A 22,934-nucleotide genomic window follows, 5' to 3' on the forward strand; every position below is an offset into this window, starting at 1 on the left:
AATGTTTTGTATACTCAGTGTATACGATAAGACTGTTTGGGGTTTCAAACATAACTACACCAGCTTCAACTCAGGAAGCTCGTACAACGACTACACACTACTCATAGTTATTGCAATTTATCTCCAAAGATAAAATGTCTGACATTGACTCATGGTTATGAAGCAATATAGTCAAGGTTGTAAAGTTTATCATCTAACCATTGCCAGGGCAACAATAACAACAAAACCTCCACCATATCATCAGCTCACATGAGACGTAAAGGAAGCTGTGGTTTTTAGCAGCTACATTTCAACCCTAATAAAACAGCTGCGTCTTCAAGTTCTCACCCAGGGTGCCAGCTAGCTGCCTGGTTTCTCACAGCTTCCATCCTGACCAGATAACACCATTAACGAGCCTGATCAATCTAACACTTTTATTTATTTCTGTAATAATAGGAATATTGTCACAGAAGGTTTTTTATGAAATACAGAAACAACTAACTGTATGAAACAGTAGCGATACTGGCAATAGCATGCTGTGAGGGTAGGAACTGCACGGGTGTTTTTGGCTTAGGTATATATCCTTTAAGTCTCCAGGAGTAGAGTTGAAAATCCCTGAAAAATAAATTAATCTGCCCAGCACATCACAGACCCAGAACAAGGCCGTCAGACAGACAGAAGGCAAAATATCGAGAAGACAAGAAGCACAACTTATAACTTATTCATTGTTCAGACAGACAGACAGATTTAAAAGTCTGGGCCAAAACGGGAAAACAGAGAGAATTCCCTCCTTAGCTGTTGTAGTCTGGGTCATGATGGCTGAGGAGAGGACTGGGGTGAGCTGAGCAATGTCAGTAAAATCAGAGTAAGTTCCCAACTCAGAGTAAACACACACACTATCAAAGAGACACTCTGGCCTACCTTCACGTCTCGATGGATGACGTTGTTGTCATGGCAATATCGTAGTGCCTCTAGGATCTGTCTCATGTAGTGACTGGAGAGGGATAGAGAGCAATAAAACACCATGACTGTTGATTCGATACAACATTGTTGTAATCAGTGGTGTATAGTACTTAAAGTAAGTAAAAATACTTCAAAGTTTTACTTAAGTTGTTTTTTTGGGTATCTGTAATTTACTATTCATATTTTGAACAAGTTTTACTTTTACTCCACTACCTTCCTAAAGAAAATAATGTACTTTCTACTCCATACATTTTCCCTGTCACCCAAAAGTACTCGTTACATTTTGAATGCTTAGCAGGACAGGAAACGGGTCCAATTCACACACTTATCAAGAGAACATCCCTGGTCATCCCTACTACCTCTGATCTGGCGGACTCACTAAACATAAATGCTTCGTTTGTAAATTATGTCTGAGTGTTGGAGAGTGCCCCTGGCTATCTGTACATTGAAAAACAAGAAATTGTGCCGTTAATATAAGGAATATGAAATTACTTAAACTTTTGATACTTAAGTATATTTAAAAACATCATTTTTTTTTACTTTTACTCAAGTAGTATTTTACTGGGTGACTTTCACTTTAGTCATTTTCTATTAAGGTATCTTTACTTCTAATCAAGTATGAAAATTGGGTACTTTTCCCACCCCTGGTTGTCATGTCAACACTGTAATAGCAACAAGTGGATACTGTTGTTTTTGGTATCGTGTGTGTTTTTCTATTCTTCTCTGAATTTCTTTTTCACTAGTGTTGTATTTTGAAATGCTGAATGCCACATCGAAGTATGGCCTTGAGGGGAGGAACTCTTCAAGCAGAGTTAATGGGAAGTGGTCTTACCTGGCCACTGCTTCACTGTACACAAAGCCAGCATCTGCCCTCTTCACGATCTCAAAACACAGGTCTGCTCCATCCATACTGTAGGAGAGCGAGAGAGGCAGAGGGAGAGGGAGATACAGGGGGAAGGAGAGGGAGGGAGAGAGAGAGCGAGAGAGGGGAAGAAGAGGTCAGTTTAGCATAAAGGTCAATGTAAACGTACAGACTTCAGGAGGTGAAAAGACTATCCTTATTACAGTTTGATGTGTGTGTTACTGTCTTTACTTTATCTATCCAATACTCCATAGACACCACTGCTATGGGCCGGTTTGAAAGCTGTGTGTCTGTCGCATGTGTTTGTGGGTCTGCATATTTGTGTGTGATAAAGCTATGGAAGTTACTCAAAATGAAACTTGTTCGTTTTTAATCGAATCCTTTGACGCACATGAGAGAGATGTGAAACAGGACATTTCTGATTTCACGTAAAGGAATTTGTCATGGTGTGTGTTCGTGCACACGTATGTGTGTGTCTGTGGAGTCTTCAGGGACCTAAGGGGAGGTTCCTCTGGTGTGGAATCTTTGTCTTATCTCTGCCTCTTCATATTCCACATTGGTTGTGCTTTCTTTTTTTCGTTCTCTCGTTCTCATTTTTCAGCATACACTGTGTCTCTTCTTCTACAGCCCAGCCTCTCTCACTAGGGCTGGGTGGTATCCAGATGTTCATGCTGTCATACTGTTTCTGTACCATACCGGGGTATACGGTATTAGGGGAAGTGCCCACAAGGGGTGCTATTTACTTTCTCTATCACTTCTTCTACCACCTGGCCGCTTGGGCTCCTTCATCCTTTCAGCCCTCTGCCATCTCTTTCTCCCTCTTCTTATTCCTTCCATCTCTCTGCTTTCTCCACTCCTATTATCACAAACCTCTCACTTCAACACATTCTAGAACAGCTTCCTACACTGATACACACACCCCTTTACCCTGTACCCATATTTTGGCCTGATAACTAGCATAGCTATGCTAGCGTTAGCGAGCGGTAGGAATCCCATTACCAGCTGTCACATCAATAATACCATTCTAGCATGACTGTGCTGCAACAAAATAAAATACTTTGATTAAAACAAAATGCTTGCAGAGTATATAAGTGAATGAGTGTGTGTGTGTGTGTGTGTGTGTGTGTGTGTGTGTGTGTGTGTGTGTGTGTGTGTGTGTGTGTGATCATGTGTAATAGATAAGTTACAGAGTGTGTGACAGACTTACAACTCGAAGACCATGTAGAGCATGCCATCTGAACTGTATGTCTCCACCAGCTCTACGATGTGAGGGTGCTTCAGCATGTGGCAGATGCTGGCCTCTCTCTTCAGATCTGTGGAGGTAAGTGAAAGAGAGAGAGACAGGTTTGAGGTCAGGGGTTAGAATTCATGGTCTCTGGCTTTCTAGAGAAAAGCATCAGAACAACTCATGTACGGTAAATGAGAGGAAAAAACTATGCTCTACGTTAGGCTAGATCAGTAGACACGCCTCCTCATCGCTAGAACTATTCAATCTGAAAAATACATGTGGTAAATATCATGTGAGAGCTTGAGTTTTGGGGAGAGTGATGTGCATGGGGAGAAAATTTGATTGCTTGAACAAATCAATATTCTGAGTCTTCAACAGGGATGCAAATGGGGTATTGCACTGTCATCCTAAACAAGATGAATTGAAGGTATAAACTCAAACAGGTATTATAAACCTGGTGGTTCGAGCCCTGAATGCTGATTGGCTGAAAGCCGTGGCATGTCAGACAGTATACCACGGGTATGAAAAATATTTATATATTACACTGGTAACCTGTTTATAATAGCAATAAGGCACCTCGGGAGGTTGTGGTATATGGCCAATATTCCACAGCTAAAGGTTGTATCCAGGCACCCATCGTTGTGTCGTGCATAAGAACAGCCCTATTGGCCATATATCACACCCTCTCGTGCCTTGCTTAAATAAGCCTGAGTGAGTGAGTGTGTGTGTCTGCTGTTAAGACTAGCCAACACTAGGGGAGCTATCAGGAGATTACATGAAGCTTCATCCAAACAGGCAATGTGTGTTACTGTTACTCTCTCCACTCCTTCCCTCTGTCCAATGTGAGGTCCTACCGTGCCATCTTCCTACCTCCTCCCCTCCCTCTCTTTCTCCCTCCCTCCCTCCCATCCTGTGTTTATATGTGTGACCCAGTTGGCAAACAGAAATACCTCCAGCCTTTTATATTGACATTTGAGTCATTTAGCAGACGCTCTTATCCAGAGCGACTTACAGGAGTGAATGCATACATTTTCATTCATTTCCCCCAGTATTGGTCCCCACTGTACTGCACTACACATTGTACAAAATATTAAGGACACCTTCCTAATATTGAGTTGCACACCCCTCCCCCTTTTAGCCTCAGAACAGCCTCAATTCGTCGGGGCATGGACTCTACAAGGTGTCGAAAGCGTTCCACAGGGATGCTGGCCCATGTTGACTCCAATGCTTCCCACAGTTGTGCCAAGTTGTCTGGCTGTCCTTTGGGTGGTGGACCATTCTTGATACACATGGGAAACTGTTGAGTGTGAAAAACCCAGCAGCGTTGTAGTTCTTGACACTCAAACGGGTGCGCCTGGCACCGACTACCATACCCCGTTCAAAGGCACCTAAATATTTTCTCTTGCCCCTTCACTCTCTGAATGGCAAACATAATCCAAATCTTAATTGTCTCAAGGCTTAAAAATCCTTATTTAACCTGTCTCCTCCCCTTCATCTACACTAACTGAAGTGGATTTAACAAGTGACATCAGTAAGGGATCATACTGTAGCTTTCACCTAGATTCACCTGGTCAGCCTATGTCATGGAAAGAGCAGGTGTCCTTAATGTTTTGTACACTCAGTGTACGCTACAGAGTGAGAGAACCAATAGATCAACACATGCTGCATGTTGTTTTGACTACAGCACTATCTTCATCAAGCACTGGAATGTTAGACTTGCTTCTTGGTTCTACAGACACAATGGACCAGCGTTGCTCAGATCTATTTTCCTCTCTTCTCTTTCCTCCCTTTCCCTCTCCTGTTTTTGCCTCGCCCTGGGCTCTACGCTAATCTTTTTCTACAAAGAGCACGTGTGCGCCTACATTGGAAAATGTAGGTGCAACACAAAGATATTTAGGAGCACAATGAAACATATTTGAGGTAATAATGCTAAAATCCTTCAAATGTTTCTAGGTACTCTGGTGCTCCTAAATAAAAATGACAGGTCGCACAGCATAACATTTAGGCGCATATGCGGGTGAAAATGGTCGCACTGAAGAACCCCGTCTCAGCTCCTCTCCTCATCCATCCATCCCCTACAGAAGGCACTTAGCTTAACACCCACCTCCAGGCAACAGCTATTCTGGGAGGGTATATTGGAGCTAGACGAGTGAGATATCATATGTAATCTTGCGCACGCACGCGCACACACACACACACACACACACACACACACACACACACACACACACACACACACACACACACACACACACACACACACACACACACACACACACACACACACACACACACACACACACACACACACACGAGTGCGTGTATGATATACCTAACTTTTCGGCTTTATGCACACACTCCAGGAAAACACATTACTCCTCACTCTTAACAGCATTCACTTTTAATATCCTTCTCTGCAATATCACACACATAAAACCAAACTATGCAGACACACAAATACCACTACACACAAATTCTCATTCATACAGTACAGCCTGCAATATATTTTGATGCAGCCGGAGGACATTAAACATTCATCAGCAGTGCCAATGTCAGAGCTCCAGGAGAAAGAAAGAAGGAAAATGAAAGAAAGAAAAGGAAGCAATGTGAAAGGAGATATCGGAGAGTGTCTTCCTCACACTTCCAAAAGAGCTTGGGTGGTGTTCCGTACACGGGAGAAATAATAATGGAGATCCTTCGCTACTTGACAACTATCGACCCATATCAAAATTGTCTGTACTGTCAAAGGTGCTGGAGTCCTTAGTTAGTTACCTCCAAGAAAACAACCTCTTAAATGGAATGCAATCAGGTTTTAGGTCTGGCCACAGCACTGTTTCAGCAACATTGAAGGTTTTAAATGACATCCACTGTACATTGTGTGTCTGTTTTTATTGATTTGTCGAAGGCTTTTGACACTGTGGACCATGCTGTGTTAGTGCAAAGGTTAAAATGTTGTGGAATTACTGGTCATGCTCTAGATTGGTTTATAAATTACCTATCAAATCGTACACAATGTGTAATAGCGGAGGGTTGTAAATATGAGTCCATAGAGGTGTGCTCAGGTGTTCCGCAAGGTTCTATTTTGGGCCCACTGTTGTTCATTTTGTATATCAACAACATTGGGGATCTTATTGAAACAGCGGATGTTCATTTTTATGCAGATGATACTGTTCTTTATTCAAGTGGTAGTAGTTTATCTTTAGCTTTTGAAAATGCCCAAAGAGCATTTAACATCATACAACAGAATCTGTATGATTTAAAGCTGATTCTAAATTCGGGTAAAACAAAATGCATGGTATTTTCAAATGCCAGGCATGTTACAAATCATGTCATTGCTACATTGGCTGGACATACTATAGAGCAAGTTAAAGTGTACAAATATTTGGGTGTGTGGGTTGATGATAAGCTGAGCTTCACTGTGCATGTAGAGAACTTGATAAGGAAGCTCAAGCTGAAAATAGGATTTTATTACCGGCATAAGGCTTGTTTTTCTTTTGAGGCCAGGAAGGAGCTGGTACGATGTACATTACTGTCGGTTTTAGATATGTTATATATATGTAGGTCTCAGCCACTACTACCCTGAGAGAACTTGATTCAGTGTATCATGCAGCCCTCAGGTTCATTACAAATCAGAAACGTCTAACACATCATTGTGATCTCTACAGCGCTGTTGGCTGGTCGTCATTGACCTTGCGTAGGCTTAAACATTGGTATACACTGATTTATAAGGCCATATTGGGTAAAATGCCATTTTATCTCTGTTCTTTTTTAGTCAGGTCAGTAAATAAATATCAATTACGGTCCCATTCTGATTTGCTTCTAACAGTACCAAAAATTAGAACAGGTCATGGTAGAAATAGTTTTAGTTACTTAGCTCCGTTGTCACGCCCTGACCTTAGAGAGCCTTTTATTTCTCTATTTTTGGTTAGGTCAGGGTGTGATTAGGGTGGGCATTCTATGTTTTCTATTTCTTTGTTGTTTTTGCCATGTGTGGTTCCCAATCAGAGGCAGCTGTCTATTGTTGTCTCTGATTGGGGATCATACACAGTATAAGTTGTGATTTTCCGTTTGGGTTTTGTGGGGAGTTATTTTCTGTTTAGCTGTTTTTTTGCCTGACAGAACTGTTCGCTTTCGTTTTTTCTACTTTTTCTATTTTGTTGCGGTGTTCAGTTTTATTGAAAATCATGAACGCCTACCACGCTGCACCTTGGTCTCCTTCTTCAACCCACAAGAGTCGTTACCTCCGTGGTCCTGGAATTCTGTCATGAACATTTTAAAATGTGATGATCTAGTTTCGTTGGTGGAGTTTAGACACTTGATCGATGTATATATCATAGAAGAGTGTAATTGTTTTTAGGCCAGCTGTTTTTAGTCAAGATGTTTGTGTTTTTAATGTAAGAAATGTTTTTGTACTGTATGCGTGTTTATAGTTTTGTTTAATGTTGTGTTAGTGTATGTAAGTTGTTTTGTCTGAAACGTTTTTCCCTCTGCTGCTATTGGACCAGGTCTCTCTTGGAAAAGAGATGTTAACAAAATTACAGAACTCGCAGGAAAAAGGGGTGCACACTTCTTGAGCAAACGCATATCTACAAGGAAATGTCAGTGGGCCTTGTGTTGAGCGCGGATGGGCATGAGCTCAGAGAAGCGGCAACAATGAAGAACAACCATACAGTAAGCACTCAAAATAAATCCCCAAACTGAAGGAAAATAACTTAACTTGACTAGCAAATGTAGGCTAATGACAAGAGGGGAATTTAATAGCAACAGGACTCATGATTACATCATGCTATATAATCAGAGAGAGAGAGAGAACTTGGAATAACAAAACTAAATGGCTTCACTGTGAGAATCAGAGAGACACATGGCTCTTGTAGGCCTACTGGTGGGCTAGTAAAAAGTTTATTAGCGCTAGCCTAGTAGGGAGTGTTTGTCCTAAGATAATTCATTGTTTGTCCTAAGATAATTATTAAGATAATTGCAAAACCACAACAGTGCTTAAAGGAAAATACCGCTCAAAAAATATCCTCTGGTATTTGTTTCACTAGTCCACTGTTGATACAGTCGCAAAATGTTTTGCATGTCAGCAATCATGATTTCCAGATATAGGACCTACAAAATAGAGAAAATGTATGATGCTTGAACTAAATGTTTCAGCTCCCAGTAGAAGCTCCCAGGCCTCTGTGTGTCTGTGTCTGTGTCTGTGTCTGTGTGTGTGTGTGTGTGTGTGTGTGTGTGTGTGTGTGTGTGTGTGTGTGTGTGTGTGTTGGAAGTGACTGAATGGAAATGATTCTCAGATCACTGCATCAGTATTACAGCTGACCTCAGAATAGAGGCAATAAATGAGGAGGTAGGGAGCGTGAGAGAGAGAGAGAGAGATTGCATAAGTGTGGTTGAATGAAAGAGATTAAATGAATGAAAATTGGGAGGGAGAGAGGGAGGGAGGGAGATAGATATAGATCACACACAACAAGGCCATGTACTTTCTTCAAAGCCAGATCAAAACCCATAGGAGGAAAACACAAACCTCCATATGGCTTTGACACACATGCACACTGCAGGGGGCATGTCAAACAGTGCCATGTTCAATGACTCACCACAGATAAAGCAGTTAGGAGGGGAGGGGAGGAGGAGGGGAGGAGAGGGGGAGAGAGAGAGAGATCTCAATAGAGGTCCTCGTTTCTCCAGCTGGGAGTTAAAGCCTGCTCTGGAGGAGGCCCTGATCTGTGTGTCTGCGTGTGTGTGTGTGTGTGTGTGTGTGTGTGTGTGTGTGTGTGTGTGTGTGTGTGTGTGTGTGTGTGTGTGTGTGTGTGTACGCGCGCGGTGTGATGTTTCTGCTGCTGGTAGTCAATGCCTGCTCCAAAGGGGCAGCAGAGAGAGGCCTTGGTACATGTAGTAGAGCTCTAGGTGCCATGTGCCCCATTACTATAGCTACCACCTGGAGAGGAGGAGGAGGGAGGGAGGGAGGGAGGGAGGGAGGGAGGGAGGGAGGGAGGGAGGGGGAGAGGGATGGGGAGAGGGAGGGAGGGATGGGGAGAGGGATGGGGAGGGAGACTGAAAGTGATGAATCTCTCTGGTTCTCAGGGCTGCTTTTCTCTCTTATCTCTTCTGCAGTCTGACCTATTCATCACACACCACTGGGACAGGGGGCCTCGGCAAGTGTGTGTGCTTGTAGATGGAGAGAATGTGCAAGCATGTGTGTGTGTGAAAGCTTTAGTGTGTGTGTGTGTGTGTGTGTGTGTGTGTGTGTGTGTGTGTGTGTGTGTGTGTGTGTGTGTGTGTGTGTGTGTGTGTGTGTGACCCCAGCTGGCCAATCGATCGCCGGCCCACACCATTTCTTGGTCCTTCAGGCCCGTCCCTAGTTGTTGTGTAGCAGTGTGTGACTACTCTCCTGTATTAAAGCTGCTTGTTCAAGAGTAACTGTTCTATTTTCTATCACCCAACAAATGTGAAGTATAAAAACAAATCAACAAAGGGAACAGTGTTGCTGCCATCTAGAGTTTGTGTGTGTGTGTGTACGGTTGATAGATTTCTCAGCGCTCCAGCCAAGGCTTGTGATTGGATACAAACAGGTGGGAGGGTGATGGAGAGGAATGGGAGGCCAAGTGAAAGTTTAATTTGTGTTTTTCTCGGTCGTTTTCCATCCCTCTGTTTCCATCACTCGCTTTATGAGAAGGGAGGGATGACAGAAATCCCTGGCTCTGGTAGAAAAATATATATTTCTCCTCCGCGGAGCGGGATACATGATCCCTAGTTCAGAAGGGGTTTGTAGGGGATTGTCTGTGGAGTATGGTAGGAAGAGAAGCTAAGCTCAAATATTCATGCAGACTTAGAAAAGGACTTAACCTGACAGTGAGTTTTCATAGCATGCACGCACACACACGCACACGCACACACACACACACACACAGCTCAATTCCATAAATTACTACAGAAGTAATAAATAATACTAGTAAATAATAATTGGAATTGTTATGCCAAACCGACTAGCACGGAGGGGAGCAGTGTTGTCTGGAGAAACCACAGATGTGTCCTGCATCAGGGGAACAGGCCGGATCAGCTACCTAACAACACAGTGACATATCATACTTCACTGTACTGAAATCTACCATTCAACACCCATCTGTGACTATACCTAGCCACACACATATACACATATCTCTTTGTCAAATCTCCTGCTAGTCCCTATACACTCCAGTGGGAAGAAATGAGAATGGAGATGGAAACATGAGAGTGGAGTGACAAACTGTACAACTGTATGACACTCAGACAACAGACAAAAGACAAGAGGACAGTCCCAGTTTTCCTCCGGAGATATTGGACAGTGCAATTTTTACTGTTGTCAGTATTCACATATGAAAGCTTGAGTCTGACACACGCAGAACACACACACTTAGAGATGGCAGTTCTGATCAACTTGATTCATTACTGAAGGGACTTGAGGGACCAGCAATAGAAATCAATAACCTTGTTTCACTTTTCTCATTTTAATTGTTCAGCAAAAAAGTATATTTTCCAGCAATGTAAAAACATAGCAGCTAGTACCAAGATAGCCTACATGAATGTGGAATGTGCTTTGAGATCAGAATCAGGCATTAAAAGTCAATATTTTTCAAGGTTCCTAATGACAGAGCAGAGGATGTGATCAGCGGACAGGAAAGAACAGTTTCATTAGACAGCCTTCACAGAGCACAGAAAGACCGATCTCACAGAACCTCCCTCTGTCACGCCCTGACTTTAGTTATATTTGCTTTCTTTATTATTTGGTTAGGTCAGGGTGTGACAAGGGGTGGTTTGTTTAGTTTATGTATTGTCTAGGGGTTTTTGTCTTGTCTAGGGGTTTTTGTCTTGTCTAGGGGTTTTTGTTATCTATGGGGATTTTATATTGTCTAGGGGTTGTAGGTTTATGGTGGCCTGAGTGGGTTCCCAATCAGAGACAGCTGTTTATCGTTGTCTCTGATTGGGGAGCCTATTTAGGTTGCCATTTTCCATGTTGGTTTGGTGGGTAGTTGTCCATGTTTAGTTGCCTGTGAGCACTACGTTGGCGGCACGTTTCGGTTGTTAGTTTGTTAAGTATTCTTCGTGGAATTAAAATATGTATTTCAATCGCGCTGCACCTTGGTCCACTCCTTTAAACGGCTGTGACACCCTCTTTCTTTCCTTTTCTCTCTCTCCCTCCAAATTCACACCATTATTTCTCCCCCGCTCTCTTTATCCATTTCCTAATCTCTCACTCTACAGGTCTGCCTGCCTGTCTCTCTCTCTCCTTCTCATAGAAGGTAGGCGTTAGAGCTGTAATGGTCACTAAGTATAACGTGCCAGTGGTTGAGGTAATGGTAAGGCAGAGTACAGTGGTAATATAATGTAGATGTATGAGTCTCCATTGCAGATGAGATGCCATCAGTTACCTATGTGTGTGTTAGGCAATTATGCAAAGAATAGGCCCATACTCTGCTGCCAATTTACCCTCAATTGGCTCAGTGTGTGTGTGTGTGTGTGTGTGTGTGTGTGTGTGTGTGTGTGTGTGTGTGTGTGTGTGTTTGCCTGAGACAAGAAAAGGAAGATATATCATAATGGGTGGTTGAAGTAACTACAGTCCATATGTGGTCCTCTAAAATAAAGTGGCAGACTTCCCCGAGATTGAACCCTGCAATCTTCCCCTCTTAAAAACAAATAGAACAACTCTATTTCTCTCTCTTTCAGAGTGGACGAATGGCGCTGCAATGGATAGCTGCAGTTTTACGAGCTGCAGACCAATTCTGATATGTTGTGGGGGGGGTTTTCCAATGGTATGAACTTTTTTTGTACATAATGTTTCCGCCATCGTTTCCTATGACCGAAAAGAGCTTCTGGACATCAGAACAGTGGTCACTAACCTGGATGTGGATGAGGATTTCTACTTCAATGAGTTGGCGGCGCAGGACATACTGCTCACCCCGGACTAGGCCCTAATCCCCAACACTCAGAACAGGAAGTGACGGTGTAAGAGAGGCCGACGTGCGGGCATCCTGGCGAAACTACGTCGGCGAGTAAATAAATCGCCAATGTGCAATCACTGGAGAACTGGACGAGCTCCATTCGAGGTTAACCTATCAAGGGGACCTGAAGAACTGAAATATTGTGGCTGAACAAGGACATGGATAATATACAACTAGCTGGTTTTTCTATCCGTCAGCAGGACCGAACAGCAGCCTATGGTAAACTCAAGGGGGAGATGTGTCTCTGAACAACAGCTGGAGCGCGATCTCTAATATTAAGGAAGTCTCGAGGTTCTGCTCGCCTGAGTTAGATAAGCTGTAGACCAGTGGTTCTCAACTGGTTTTGCCTGGGGTCCCAAATTTGACAAGGACAATTTATTCACAAACCAATACTATGGACTGTTAATGATTGCATTTTGTAATGTTGTATTGCAGCTGCCTTCTTGGGCAGGCTTCACTTGCAAAATAGACTCTGTCTCACTGGGCTACTATTATGGTGTTAAAGAAAGTCATTACACAGACATATTAGCTGAGAAAACATTTATGATCAATTCAAGAGAATAAGCCGTTTAATTAGACGGCCAGTTCAGGGGTGGGGTGTAATATATTATCAGACTCAGAACATGACATGAATACCAGTCCAATAATGTTAATGAACAGTATCACACACCAGTCCAACAATGTTAATGAACAGTAACACACACCAGTCCAACAATGTTAATGAACAGAAACACACACCAGTCCAATAATGTTAATGAACAGTAACACACACCAGTCCAACAATGTTAATGAACAGTAACACTCACCAGTCCAATAATGTTAATGAACAGTAACACACACCAGTCCAATAATGTTAATGAACAGTAACACACACCAGTCCAACAATGTTAATGAACAGTAACACTCACCAGTCCAATAATGTTAATGAACAGTAACACTCACCAGTCCAACAATGTTAATGAACAGTAACACACACCAGTCCAACAATGTTAATGAACAGAAACACACACCAGTCCAATAATGTTAATGAACAGTAACACACACCAGTCCAACAATGTTAATGAACAGAAACACACACCAGTCCAACAATGTTAATGAACAGAAACACACACCAGTCCAACAATGTTAATGAACAGTAACACTCACCAGTCCAACAATGTTAATGAACAGTATCACACACCAGTCCAACAATGTTAATGAACAGTAACACACACCAGTCCAACAATGTTAATGAACACACACCAGTCCAACAATGTTAATGAACAGTAACACACACCAGTCCAACAATGTTAATGAACAGAAACACACACCAGTCCAACAATGTTAATGAACAGTATCACACACCAGTCCAATAATGTTAATGAACAGTAACACACACCAGTCCAACAATGTTAATGAACAGAAACACACACCAGTCCAACAATGTTAATGAACAGTATCACACACCAGTCCAATAATGTTAATGAACAGTAACACACACCAGTCCAACAATGTTAATGAACAGTAACACACACCAGTCCAACAATGATAATGAACAGTATCACACACCAGTCCAACAATGTTAATGAACAGAAACACACACCAGTCCAACAATGTTAATGAACAGTAACACACACCAGTCCAATAATGTTAATGAACAGTAACACACACCAGTCCAACAATGTTAATGAACAGTAACACACACCAGTCCAATAATGTTAATGAACAGTATCACACACCAGTCCAACAATGTTAATGAACAGTAACACACACCAGTCCAATAATGTTAATGAACAGTAACACACACCAGTCCAACAATGTTAATGAACAGTAACACACACCAGTCCAACAATGTTAATGAACAGTAACACACACCAGTCCAACAATGTTAATGAACAGTAACACACACCAGTCCAACAATGTTAATGAACAGTAACACACACCAGTCCAACAATGTTAATGAACAGTAACACACACCAGTCCAACAATGTTAATGAACAGTAACACACACCAGTCCAACAATGTTAATGAACAGTAACACACACCAGTCCAACAATGTTAATGAACAGAAACACACACCAGTCCAACAATGTTAATGAACAGTAACACACACCAGTCCAACAATGTTAATGAACAGTAACACACACCAGTCCAATAATGTTAATGAAGAGTAACAAACACCAGTCCAACAATGTTAATGAACACATACCAGTCCAACAATGTTAATGAACAGAAACACACACCAGTCCAACAATGTTAATGAACAGTAACACACACCAGTCCAACAATGTTAATGAACAGTATCACACACCAGTCCAACAATGTTAATGAACAGAAACACACACCAGTCCAACAATGTTAATGAACAGTAACACACACCAGTCCAATAATGTTAATGAACAGTAACACACACCAGTCCAACAATGTTAATGAACAGTAACACACACCAGTCCAATAATGTTAATGAACAGTATCACACACCAGTCCAACAATGTTAATGAACAGTAACACACACCAGTCCAATAATGTTAATGAACAGTATCACACACCAGTCCAACAATGTTAATGAACAGTAACACACACCAGTCCAATAATGTTAATGAAAAGTATCACACACCAGTCCAACAATGTTAATGAACAGAAACACACACCAGTCCAACAATGTTAATGAACAGTAACACACACCAGTCCAACAATGTTAATGAACAGTAACACACACCAGTCCAACAATGTTAATGAACAGTAACACACACCAGTCCAATAATGTTAATGAACAGAAACACACACCAGTCCAACAATGTTAATGAACAGTAACACACACCAGTCCAACAATGTTAATGAACAGTATCACACACCAGTCCAACAATGTTAATGAACAGTATCACACACCAGTCCAACAATGTTAATGAACAGTATCACACACCAGTCCAACAATGTTAATGAACAGTAACACACACCAGTCCAACAATGTTAATGAACAGAAACACACACCAGTCCAACAATGTTAATGAACAGTAACACACACCAGTCCAATAATGTTAATGAACAGTAACACATACCAGTCCAACAATGTTAATGAACAGTATCACACACCAGTCCAACAATGTTAATGAACAGTATCACACACCAGTCCAACAATGTTAATGAACAGTATCACACACCAGTCCAACAATGTTAATGAACAGTAACACACACCAGTCCAACAATGTTAATGAACAGTAACACTCACCAGTCCAACAATGTTAATGAACAGTAACACACACCAGTCCAACAATGTTAATGAACAGTAACACACACCAGTCCAACAATGTTAATGAACAGTAACACACACCAGTCCAACAATGTTAATGAACAGTAACACACACCAGTCCAACAATGTTAATGAACAGTAACACACACCAGTCCAACAATGTTAATGAACAGTAACACACACCAGTCCAACAATGTTAATGAACAGTAACACACACCAGTCCAACAATGTTAATGAACAGTAACACACACCAGTCCAACAATGTTAATGAACAGTAACACACACCAGTCCAACAATGTTAATGAACAGAAACACATAAGTGTTTAAAATAGAAAAAAAAACAATCTTAGGATTTTTTAATCATCAATTACCATGTGAATAGTTTCACAACCTTGACGTTTTTTTAAAAGGTGTAAGTTAACCAGTTCAATAAAATGTAATATGAATGTCATAATGAATTAACAATAACAATTGACATAGTGAACAATAACTCATGAACCTGTTTATTTATTGTGTGCGTGGCCTATCAGTGGGAAAGCTGGGGGTGTTTCTTCAGTTTGATACGTTTATTGAAGTCCGGGGTTGACAGGGACACTAAGAGGTCATTCTGGCTGTCCAGTTTGTTTCTTCTTTTAGTTTTCAGCACGACCATAGCAGAGAAGCCACTTTCACACAGATATGTAGTGCTGAACGGCAGCATGATTCTGATTGTACGGCAGGCGAGAGCAGGATACTCTCCCACTACGCTGCACCAGAACTGTGCCAGTGTCATTTCCGGCGCATGCTCAGTCCGCCATCAAATGACACTTCCAACAGCTGTCATCTTAATTGCTTGGCAACATGACGCATCCCATCTCCACTCAAAATGGGGTCGCGTATCCAGTCATCTTGTCTCCTGTTCTCCTCCGGGGAGTAGTCGCAAAACTTTCCCTGCAGCTTGACAAGATACTGTTTAATGTTTTTTTCCCAGTGTGTCGCCGTGCAACTTGTTGAGCAGATTCTGAATCTCAAAATCAGCATTGGGAAACATGTCAATCCTCCCGTTAGAAACATGCTTTGACAAAACGGCAAGCTTCATCTTGAAGGCATCCACTTTATCCATTTGTTCAAAACGATTGGCCCCCTCCCTTGCATTGACACATTGAGAGAATTCAGATGATCAAAAATATCCGCCAGGTAGGCAACCTGCACCAGCCATTCCTCACAATTGAAATGTTCGGCCAGAGGTGACTCGTTTTCCGAAAGATACGGAGCAATCTCCGCGCGAAGCTCATAAAAGCAACCCAACACTTTACCCCTTGAAAGCCAGCGGACCTCTGCATGATAAAGCAGCTGCTGGTGCTCCCTCCTCATATCCCTGCAGAAGGCCTGGAAACACCTGCTTTTCGTGGAACTCTTTTTGATATAGTTGACACACTTGATCACATCCTGGAGAGTGGCGTGGAGGTCAGGCACCATGTATTTCGCTGCCAATGCCTCCCTGTGTAGGAAGCAGTGGTTCCTTTTCGCACTTGGTGCACTCTCCATGATCCGCTTTACTACTCTGGAGTGCTTTCCCGTCATGGCAGCTGCCCCATCAGTGGTCACACCAACTCACCCATCCCAGGCCAGTCCCACGATGCCCAGGTATCCTACATGTCCATTGTGTTAAAGACAGCCTCTGCACAACTGAGCAAGAGGACAAGTACATTAGAGTGTCTAGTTTGAGAAACAGACGCCTCACAAGTCCTCAACTGGCATTTTTGCGTGTACTATTTAATGAAGCTGCCAGTTGAGGACTTGTGAGGCATCTGTTTATCAAACTAGACACTCTAATGTACTTGTCCTCTTGCTCAGTTGTGCACCAGGGCCTCCCACTCCTCTTTCCATTCTGGTTAGCCAGTTTGCTCTGTTCTGTGAAGGGAGTAGTACACATCGTTATACGAGATCTTCAGTTTCTTGGCAATTTCTCGCATGGAATAACCTTCATTTCTCAGAACAAGAATAGACTAATGAGTTTCAGAAGAAAGTACTTTGTTTCTAGCCATTTTCAGGCTGTAATCGAACCCACAAATGCTGATGCTCCAGATACTCAACTAGTCTAAAGAAGGCCAGTTTTATTGCTTCTTTAATCAGAACAACAGTTTTCAGCTGTGCTAACATAATTGCAAATGGGTTTTCTAATGATCAATTCGCCTTTTCAAATGATACACTTGCATTAGCTAACACAATGTGCCATTGGAACACAGGGGTGATGGTTGCTGATAATGGGCCTCTGTACGCTTATGTAGATATTCCATAAAAAATCTGCAATTTCCAGCTACAATAGTCATTTACAACATTAACAATGTCGACACTGTATTTCTGATCAATTTGATGTTATTTTAATGGACTTTTTTTTTTGCTTTACTTTCAAAAACAAGGACATTTCTAAGTGACACCAAACTTTTGAACGGTAGTGTATGCATTGAGCTTATCTGATGCTTTAAGCACACTGTTTGATGAAATAATACACAAATGGCTCAAGAGTGAGCCAGAGATCAAGACAACCAGAATAAATAAAACTTTACCTGACCATCCTCCTCCTGCCCCTAATGGCTTTCGCAGATTGTGCCACTACTCTCCTGCCCCTAATGGCTTTCGCAGATTGTGCCACTACTCTCCTGAAGTTGCCGGTAATAGGCTGCACGAGGAGTCTGCGATCTTTCTCATGTGGAATGCCAATTTATCTTACGATTTCTACAGATCCGCCTGCTACAGATCTGCCAGCCAGTTATGGTTTTCATATGCACATTTTCGTGGAACAGCTTCATTTATTTATATCCATTGTATAATGATTGTAATTAATCCAAATTATATCCAAACCTAAATGAAAATGATTACAAACCTAAAAAGTGACTTTTGTTGCCAACTATGTAAAAATAGCCTATAAAGCCAACAATTAAAAACATTGCAGCCTGCAGGTAGAAATTATCCTGATAAAAATGTATTTCCTATAAATCACATTGGCTTTGCATGGCCTGTCTGCAACAAACTTGAAACATTATATTAACTATTTACTAATTGGCCTGGCCCAAAGCTTGAACTAGCAAACGTGCACTATTGTATCAAATATTCTGCGACCTCAGAGACTTGGAAAGATTCTCAAATACATTGAGGAGGAAAAAACAGACTTAGTTTGCTTGATGTTTGAGGTGAAGAAAACATTACTTTGAGAAGCGCCACAGCTCATTAGTGGTGGGGCGTTAAGCCAATCAGAAATACTATCAGATCCCCAAATGGGCTCATTTATATCAGTCCCTCAGGATTCAGCGATTCTGCGATCGCATAATTCGATGCAAAATGAACCAATCAGCGCATATTATGAGAGGGCTCGCAATTTTGACCAATCCCTGCACTTTTAGCGCATAAAAGGGTCCAATCAAAAGCGGGTTCGTAATTTTGACCAATTACTGCACTGTTCACGTGCGAAGATGGGTGATATTTGATTGATATCTATTAATTGTACTGCCTGTCAGCAATCTAATTTTCCAACAAAAATAACAGCTACCGACCGTGCAAAACAATTTCCAAATGCAAAGCATATGACAATGCCAGAACAGTTCCCATGACTGAAGTGGTAGCAGGGAAGACTGTGGCAAGCACTGAAAGTATCAAGGTGAGTGGCGTTTTACTCAAACCTTTACTCTGCTAACCTTGACTTTAGTAGGGTGGTCGGTACTCTGCTCTCCCCAGTCTGTCTATGGAGAGCGCTGCTCAAAGCACTGAGTGCAATTTGTCAGCTTTGCCGTTTTAAACTCTCTGTAAAACTTAATACGGATCACGAAAGCACAATCTCTCTGGATTTTTTAGAAATGGTAATACTGTTTTAAAAAAGTACATATCAACCACAATACTACATTTTTACGTTTTCTGTTCTTTATCTCCCTTATGACCCTTTCAGAAAAAAAATCACAATCTATTATTATATTTTGAAGACAACTTATTAGAAAGAAATATCGATCCTCATCCATCTCTGCAGCTCTCCACCAATCAGGCCTTTATGGTAGAGTGGCCAGACGGAAGCCACTCCTCAGTAAAAGGCACATGACAGCCGCTTGGAGTTTTTTACCTAAAGACTCCCAGACCATGAGAAACAAGATTATCTGGTCTGATGAAACCCAAGATTTAACTATTGGGCCTGAATGCCAAGCGTCACGTCTGGAGGAAACCAGGGACCGCTCATCACCTGGCCAATACCATGCCTATGGTGAAGCATGGTGGTGGCAGCATCATGCTGTGGGGATGTTTTTCAGCGGCAGGGACTGGGAGACTAGTCAAGATAGAGGGAAAGATGAATGGAGCAAAGTACAGAGAGATCCTTGATGAAAAACTGCTCCAGAGTGCTCAGGACCTCAGACTTGGGTGAAGGTTCATCTTCCAACAGGACAACGACCCTAAGCACACAGCCAAGACAACGCAGGATTGGCTTGGGACAAGTCTCTGAATGTCCTTGAGTGGCCCAGCCAGAGTCCGGACTTGAACCCGATCGAACATCTCTGAAGACCTGAAAATAGCTGTGCAGCGACGCTCCCCATCCAACCTGACAGAGCTTGAGAGGATCTGCGGTTAAGAATGGGAGAAACTCACCAAATACAGGTGTGCCAAGCCTGTAGCGTCATACCCAAGAAGACTCGAGACTGTAATCGCTGCCAAAGGTGCTTCAACAAAGTAGTGAGTAAAGGGTCTGAATACTTATTTAAATGTAATATTTCAGTTTTTTATTGTTGATACATTTGCAAAAATGTCGTAAAAAAACTTTTTTCTTTGTCATTATAGGGTAAAGAGAGACCTAAGACAACAACATAGCATGGTAGCAACACCACATGACAACAACATGTTAGCAACACAACATGGCAGCAGCACAACATGGTACAAACATTTTTGGGAACAGACAACAGCACAAAGGCAAGAAGGTAGAGACAATAATACATCATGCGAAGCAGCCACAACTGTCAGTAAGAGTGTCCATAATTGAGTCTTTGAATGAAAAGATGGGAGATAAAAGCTGTCCAGTTTGAGTGTTTTTTGCAGCTCGATCCAGTCGCTAGCTGCAGCAAACTGAAAAGAGGAGCAATCCAGGGATGTGTGTGCTTTGGGGACCTTTAACAGAATGTGACTGGCAGAATGAGTGTTGTATGTGGAGGATGAGGGCTGCAGTAGATTTCTCAGATGGGGGGGAGTGAGGCCTAAGAGAGTTTTATAAATAAGCATCAACCAGTGGGTCTTGCGATGGGTATACAGAGATGACCAGTTTATAGAGGAGTATAGACTGCAGTGATGTGTCCTATAAGGGGCACTGGTGGCAAATCTGATGGCTAACTGGTAAAGAACATCTAGTGATGCAGCCAGTCAAGATTCTCTCAATGGTGCTGAAAACTCCCTCGGGAGGTAGACTGGTCGGCATTTAACAATCAGGCATGCCATTTTCAACCTCTCCCTGACCCAGTCTGTAATATCTACATGTTTCAAGCAGACCACCACAGTCCCTGTGCACAAGAATGCGAAGGTAACCTGTCTAAATGACTATCGCCCCGTAGCACTCACATCTGTAGCCATGAAATGCTTTGAAAGGCTGGTCATGGCTCACATCAACACCATCATCCCAGACACCCTGGACCCACTCCAATTCGCATACCGCCCCAACAGATCCACAGATGACACAATCTCTATTGAACTCCACACTGCCCTTTCCCACATGGACATGAGGAACACCTATGTGAGAATGCCGTTCATTATCTACAGCTCAGAGTTCCACATAGTGCCCTCTAAGTTCATCACTAAGCTAAGGACTTTGGGACTGAACACCTCCCGCTGAAACTGGATCCTGGGGCCCGAGTTCCCTGCCGCCCAGGACTTCTATCCTAGCGGTGTCAGAGGAAGGCCTTAAAAATTGTCAAAGATTCCAGCCACCCAAGTCATAGACTGATCCCCTTCCTACCGCAAGGCAAGCGGTACCGATGCACCATGTCTGGAACCAACAGGACCCTGAACAGCTTCAACCCCCAAGCGATAAGACTGCTAAATAGTTAGTTAAATAGTAAACCAAATAGCTACCGGACTATCTGCATTGGCCTTTTTGCACTAACTTGTTTTACTCATCACATACGCTGCTGCTACTGTTTATTATCTATCCTGTTGCCTAGTCACTTTATTCCTAGTTATATGTACTGTACATATCTACCTCAATTACCTCGTACCCCAGCACATCGACTCGGTACTGGTACCCCGTGTATATAGCCAAGATATCGTTACTCATTGTGTATTTATTATTACTTTTATTATTATGGGTTATTACTTTTCTATTATTTCTCTATTTTCTCTCTCTCTGCATTGTTGGGAAGGGCCCGTAAGAAAGCATTTCTCTGTTAGTCTCCACCTGTTGTTTACGAAGCATGTGACAAATAAAATTAGATTTGATATGAGGCCTGTGCACTGCGTCTGGTGCTTTGTGCAGACAATTTCATGACTCACTGGCCTCTTTGTGATTAGTTTGCTTTCGGAAAAAACAAAGTACCAAAATGTCTATCGTGATAGTTTTTACCTCAGAGGCAGGGCTAAAGGGTTATTTGGAGTACCGATTCAGAGTGAGGACACACACACACACACACACACACACACACACACACACACACACACACACACACACACACACACACACACACACACACACACACACACACACACACACACACACACACACACACACACACACACACACACACACACACACACACACACACACACACGCACACGCCTCCCACACCCACCTTACACCCAGCTGATAAGTGTGTATATTTGTCTCTATAACCATCAGCATCCACACACAACAGAGAGAGAGAGAGTGATATATAGTGTGTGCGTGTGTTTTCTTACCCTCTGTGCTGAGTCCAGGGCTGGAAGTAAACTGGGCCACATCTACAATCTTCACAGCAAACTGCTGTCCTGTGTCTCTGTTGATACATCTCCTCACCACGCTGAACGGACCCCTGCACAGGAAAGAACACACACACCTTAACATCTCATACCTTTATACAGAACAGAACACCTTTACATCCCATACCTTTATACATAGGACAGAACACCTTAACATCCCATACCTTTATACATAGGACAGAACACCTTAACATCTCATACCTTTATACATAGGACAGAACACCTTAACATCTCATACCTTTATACAGGACAGAACACCTTAACATCTCATACCTTTATACAGGACAGAACACCTTAACATCCCATACCTTTATACATAGGACAGAACACCTTAACATCTCATACCTTTATACATAGGACAGAACACCTTAACATCTCATACCTTTATACAGGACAGAACACCTTAACATCTCATACCTTTATACAGGACAGAACACCTTAACATCTCATACCTTTATACAGGACAGAACACCTTAACATCTCATACCTTTATACAGGACAGAACACCTTAACATCCCATACCTTTATACATAGGACAGAACACCTTAACATCTCATACCTTTATACAGGACAGAACACCTTAACATCTCATACCTTTATACAGGACAGAACACCTTAACATCCCATACCTTTATACATAGGACAGAACACCTTAACATCCCATACCTTTATACATAGGACAGAACACCTTAACATCCCATACCTTTATACATAGGACAGAACACCTTAACATCCCATACCTTT

At 42.2% G+C, this 22,934-nt stretch overlaps 1 protein-coding gene across 4 annotated transcripts in view; it reads right to left on the reverse strand.

The window, feature by feature from the left end:
- caska (calcium/calmodulin-dependent serine protein kinase a) overlaps positions 1-22,934 on the reverse strand; it is a 216,383-nt gene that overhangs the window by 102,367 nt on the left and 91,082 nt on the right. For all 4 annotated transcript variants that reach the window (XM_039014836.1, XM_039014838.1, XM_039014840.1 and 1 more), the window contains exons 2-5: positions 22,131-22,243; positions 3,012-3,117; positions 1,775-1,852; positions 901-973 (exon numbers count right to left, since the gene is read on the reverse strand). In XM_039014836.1, coding sequence (XP_038870764.1) covers positions 901-973; positions 1,775-1,852; positions 3,012-3,117; positions 22,131-22,243 — 370 coding nt within the window. The remainder of the gene's footprint in view (positions 1-900; positions 974-1,774; positions 1,853-3,011; positions 3,118-22,130; positions 22,244-22,934) is intronic.

The sequence above is a fragment of the Salvelinus namaycush genome, chromosome 19, assembly GCF_016432855.1.
Source record: "Salvelinus namaycush isolate Seneca chromosome 19, SaNama_1.0, whole genome shotgun sequence".
In the NCBI taxonomy this organism is placed as follows: domain Eukaryota; kingdom Metazoa; phylum Chordata; class Actinopteri; order Salmoniformes; family Salmonidae; genus Salvelinus; species Salvelinus namaycush.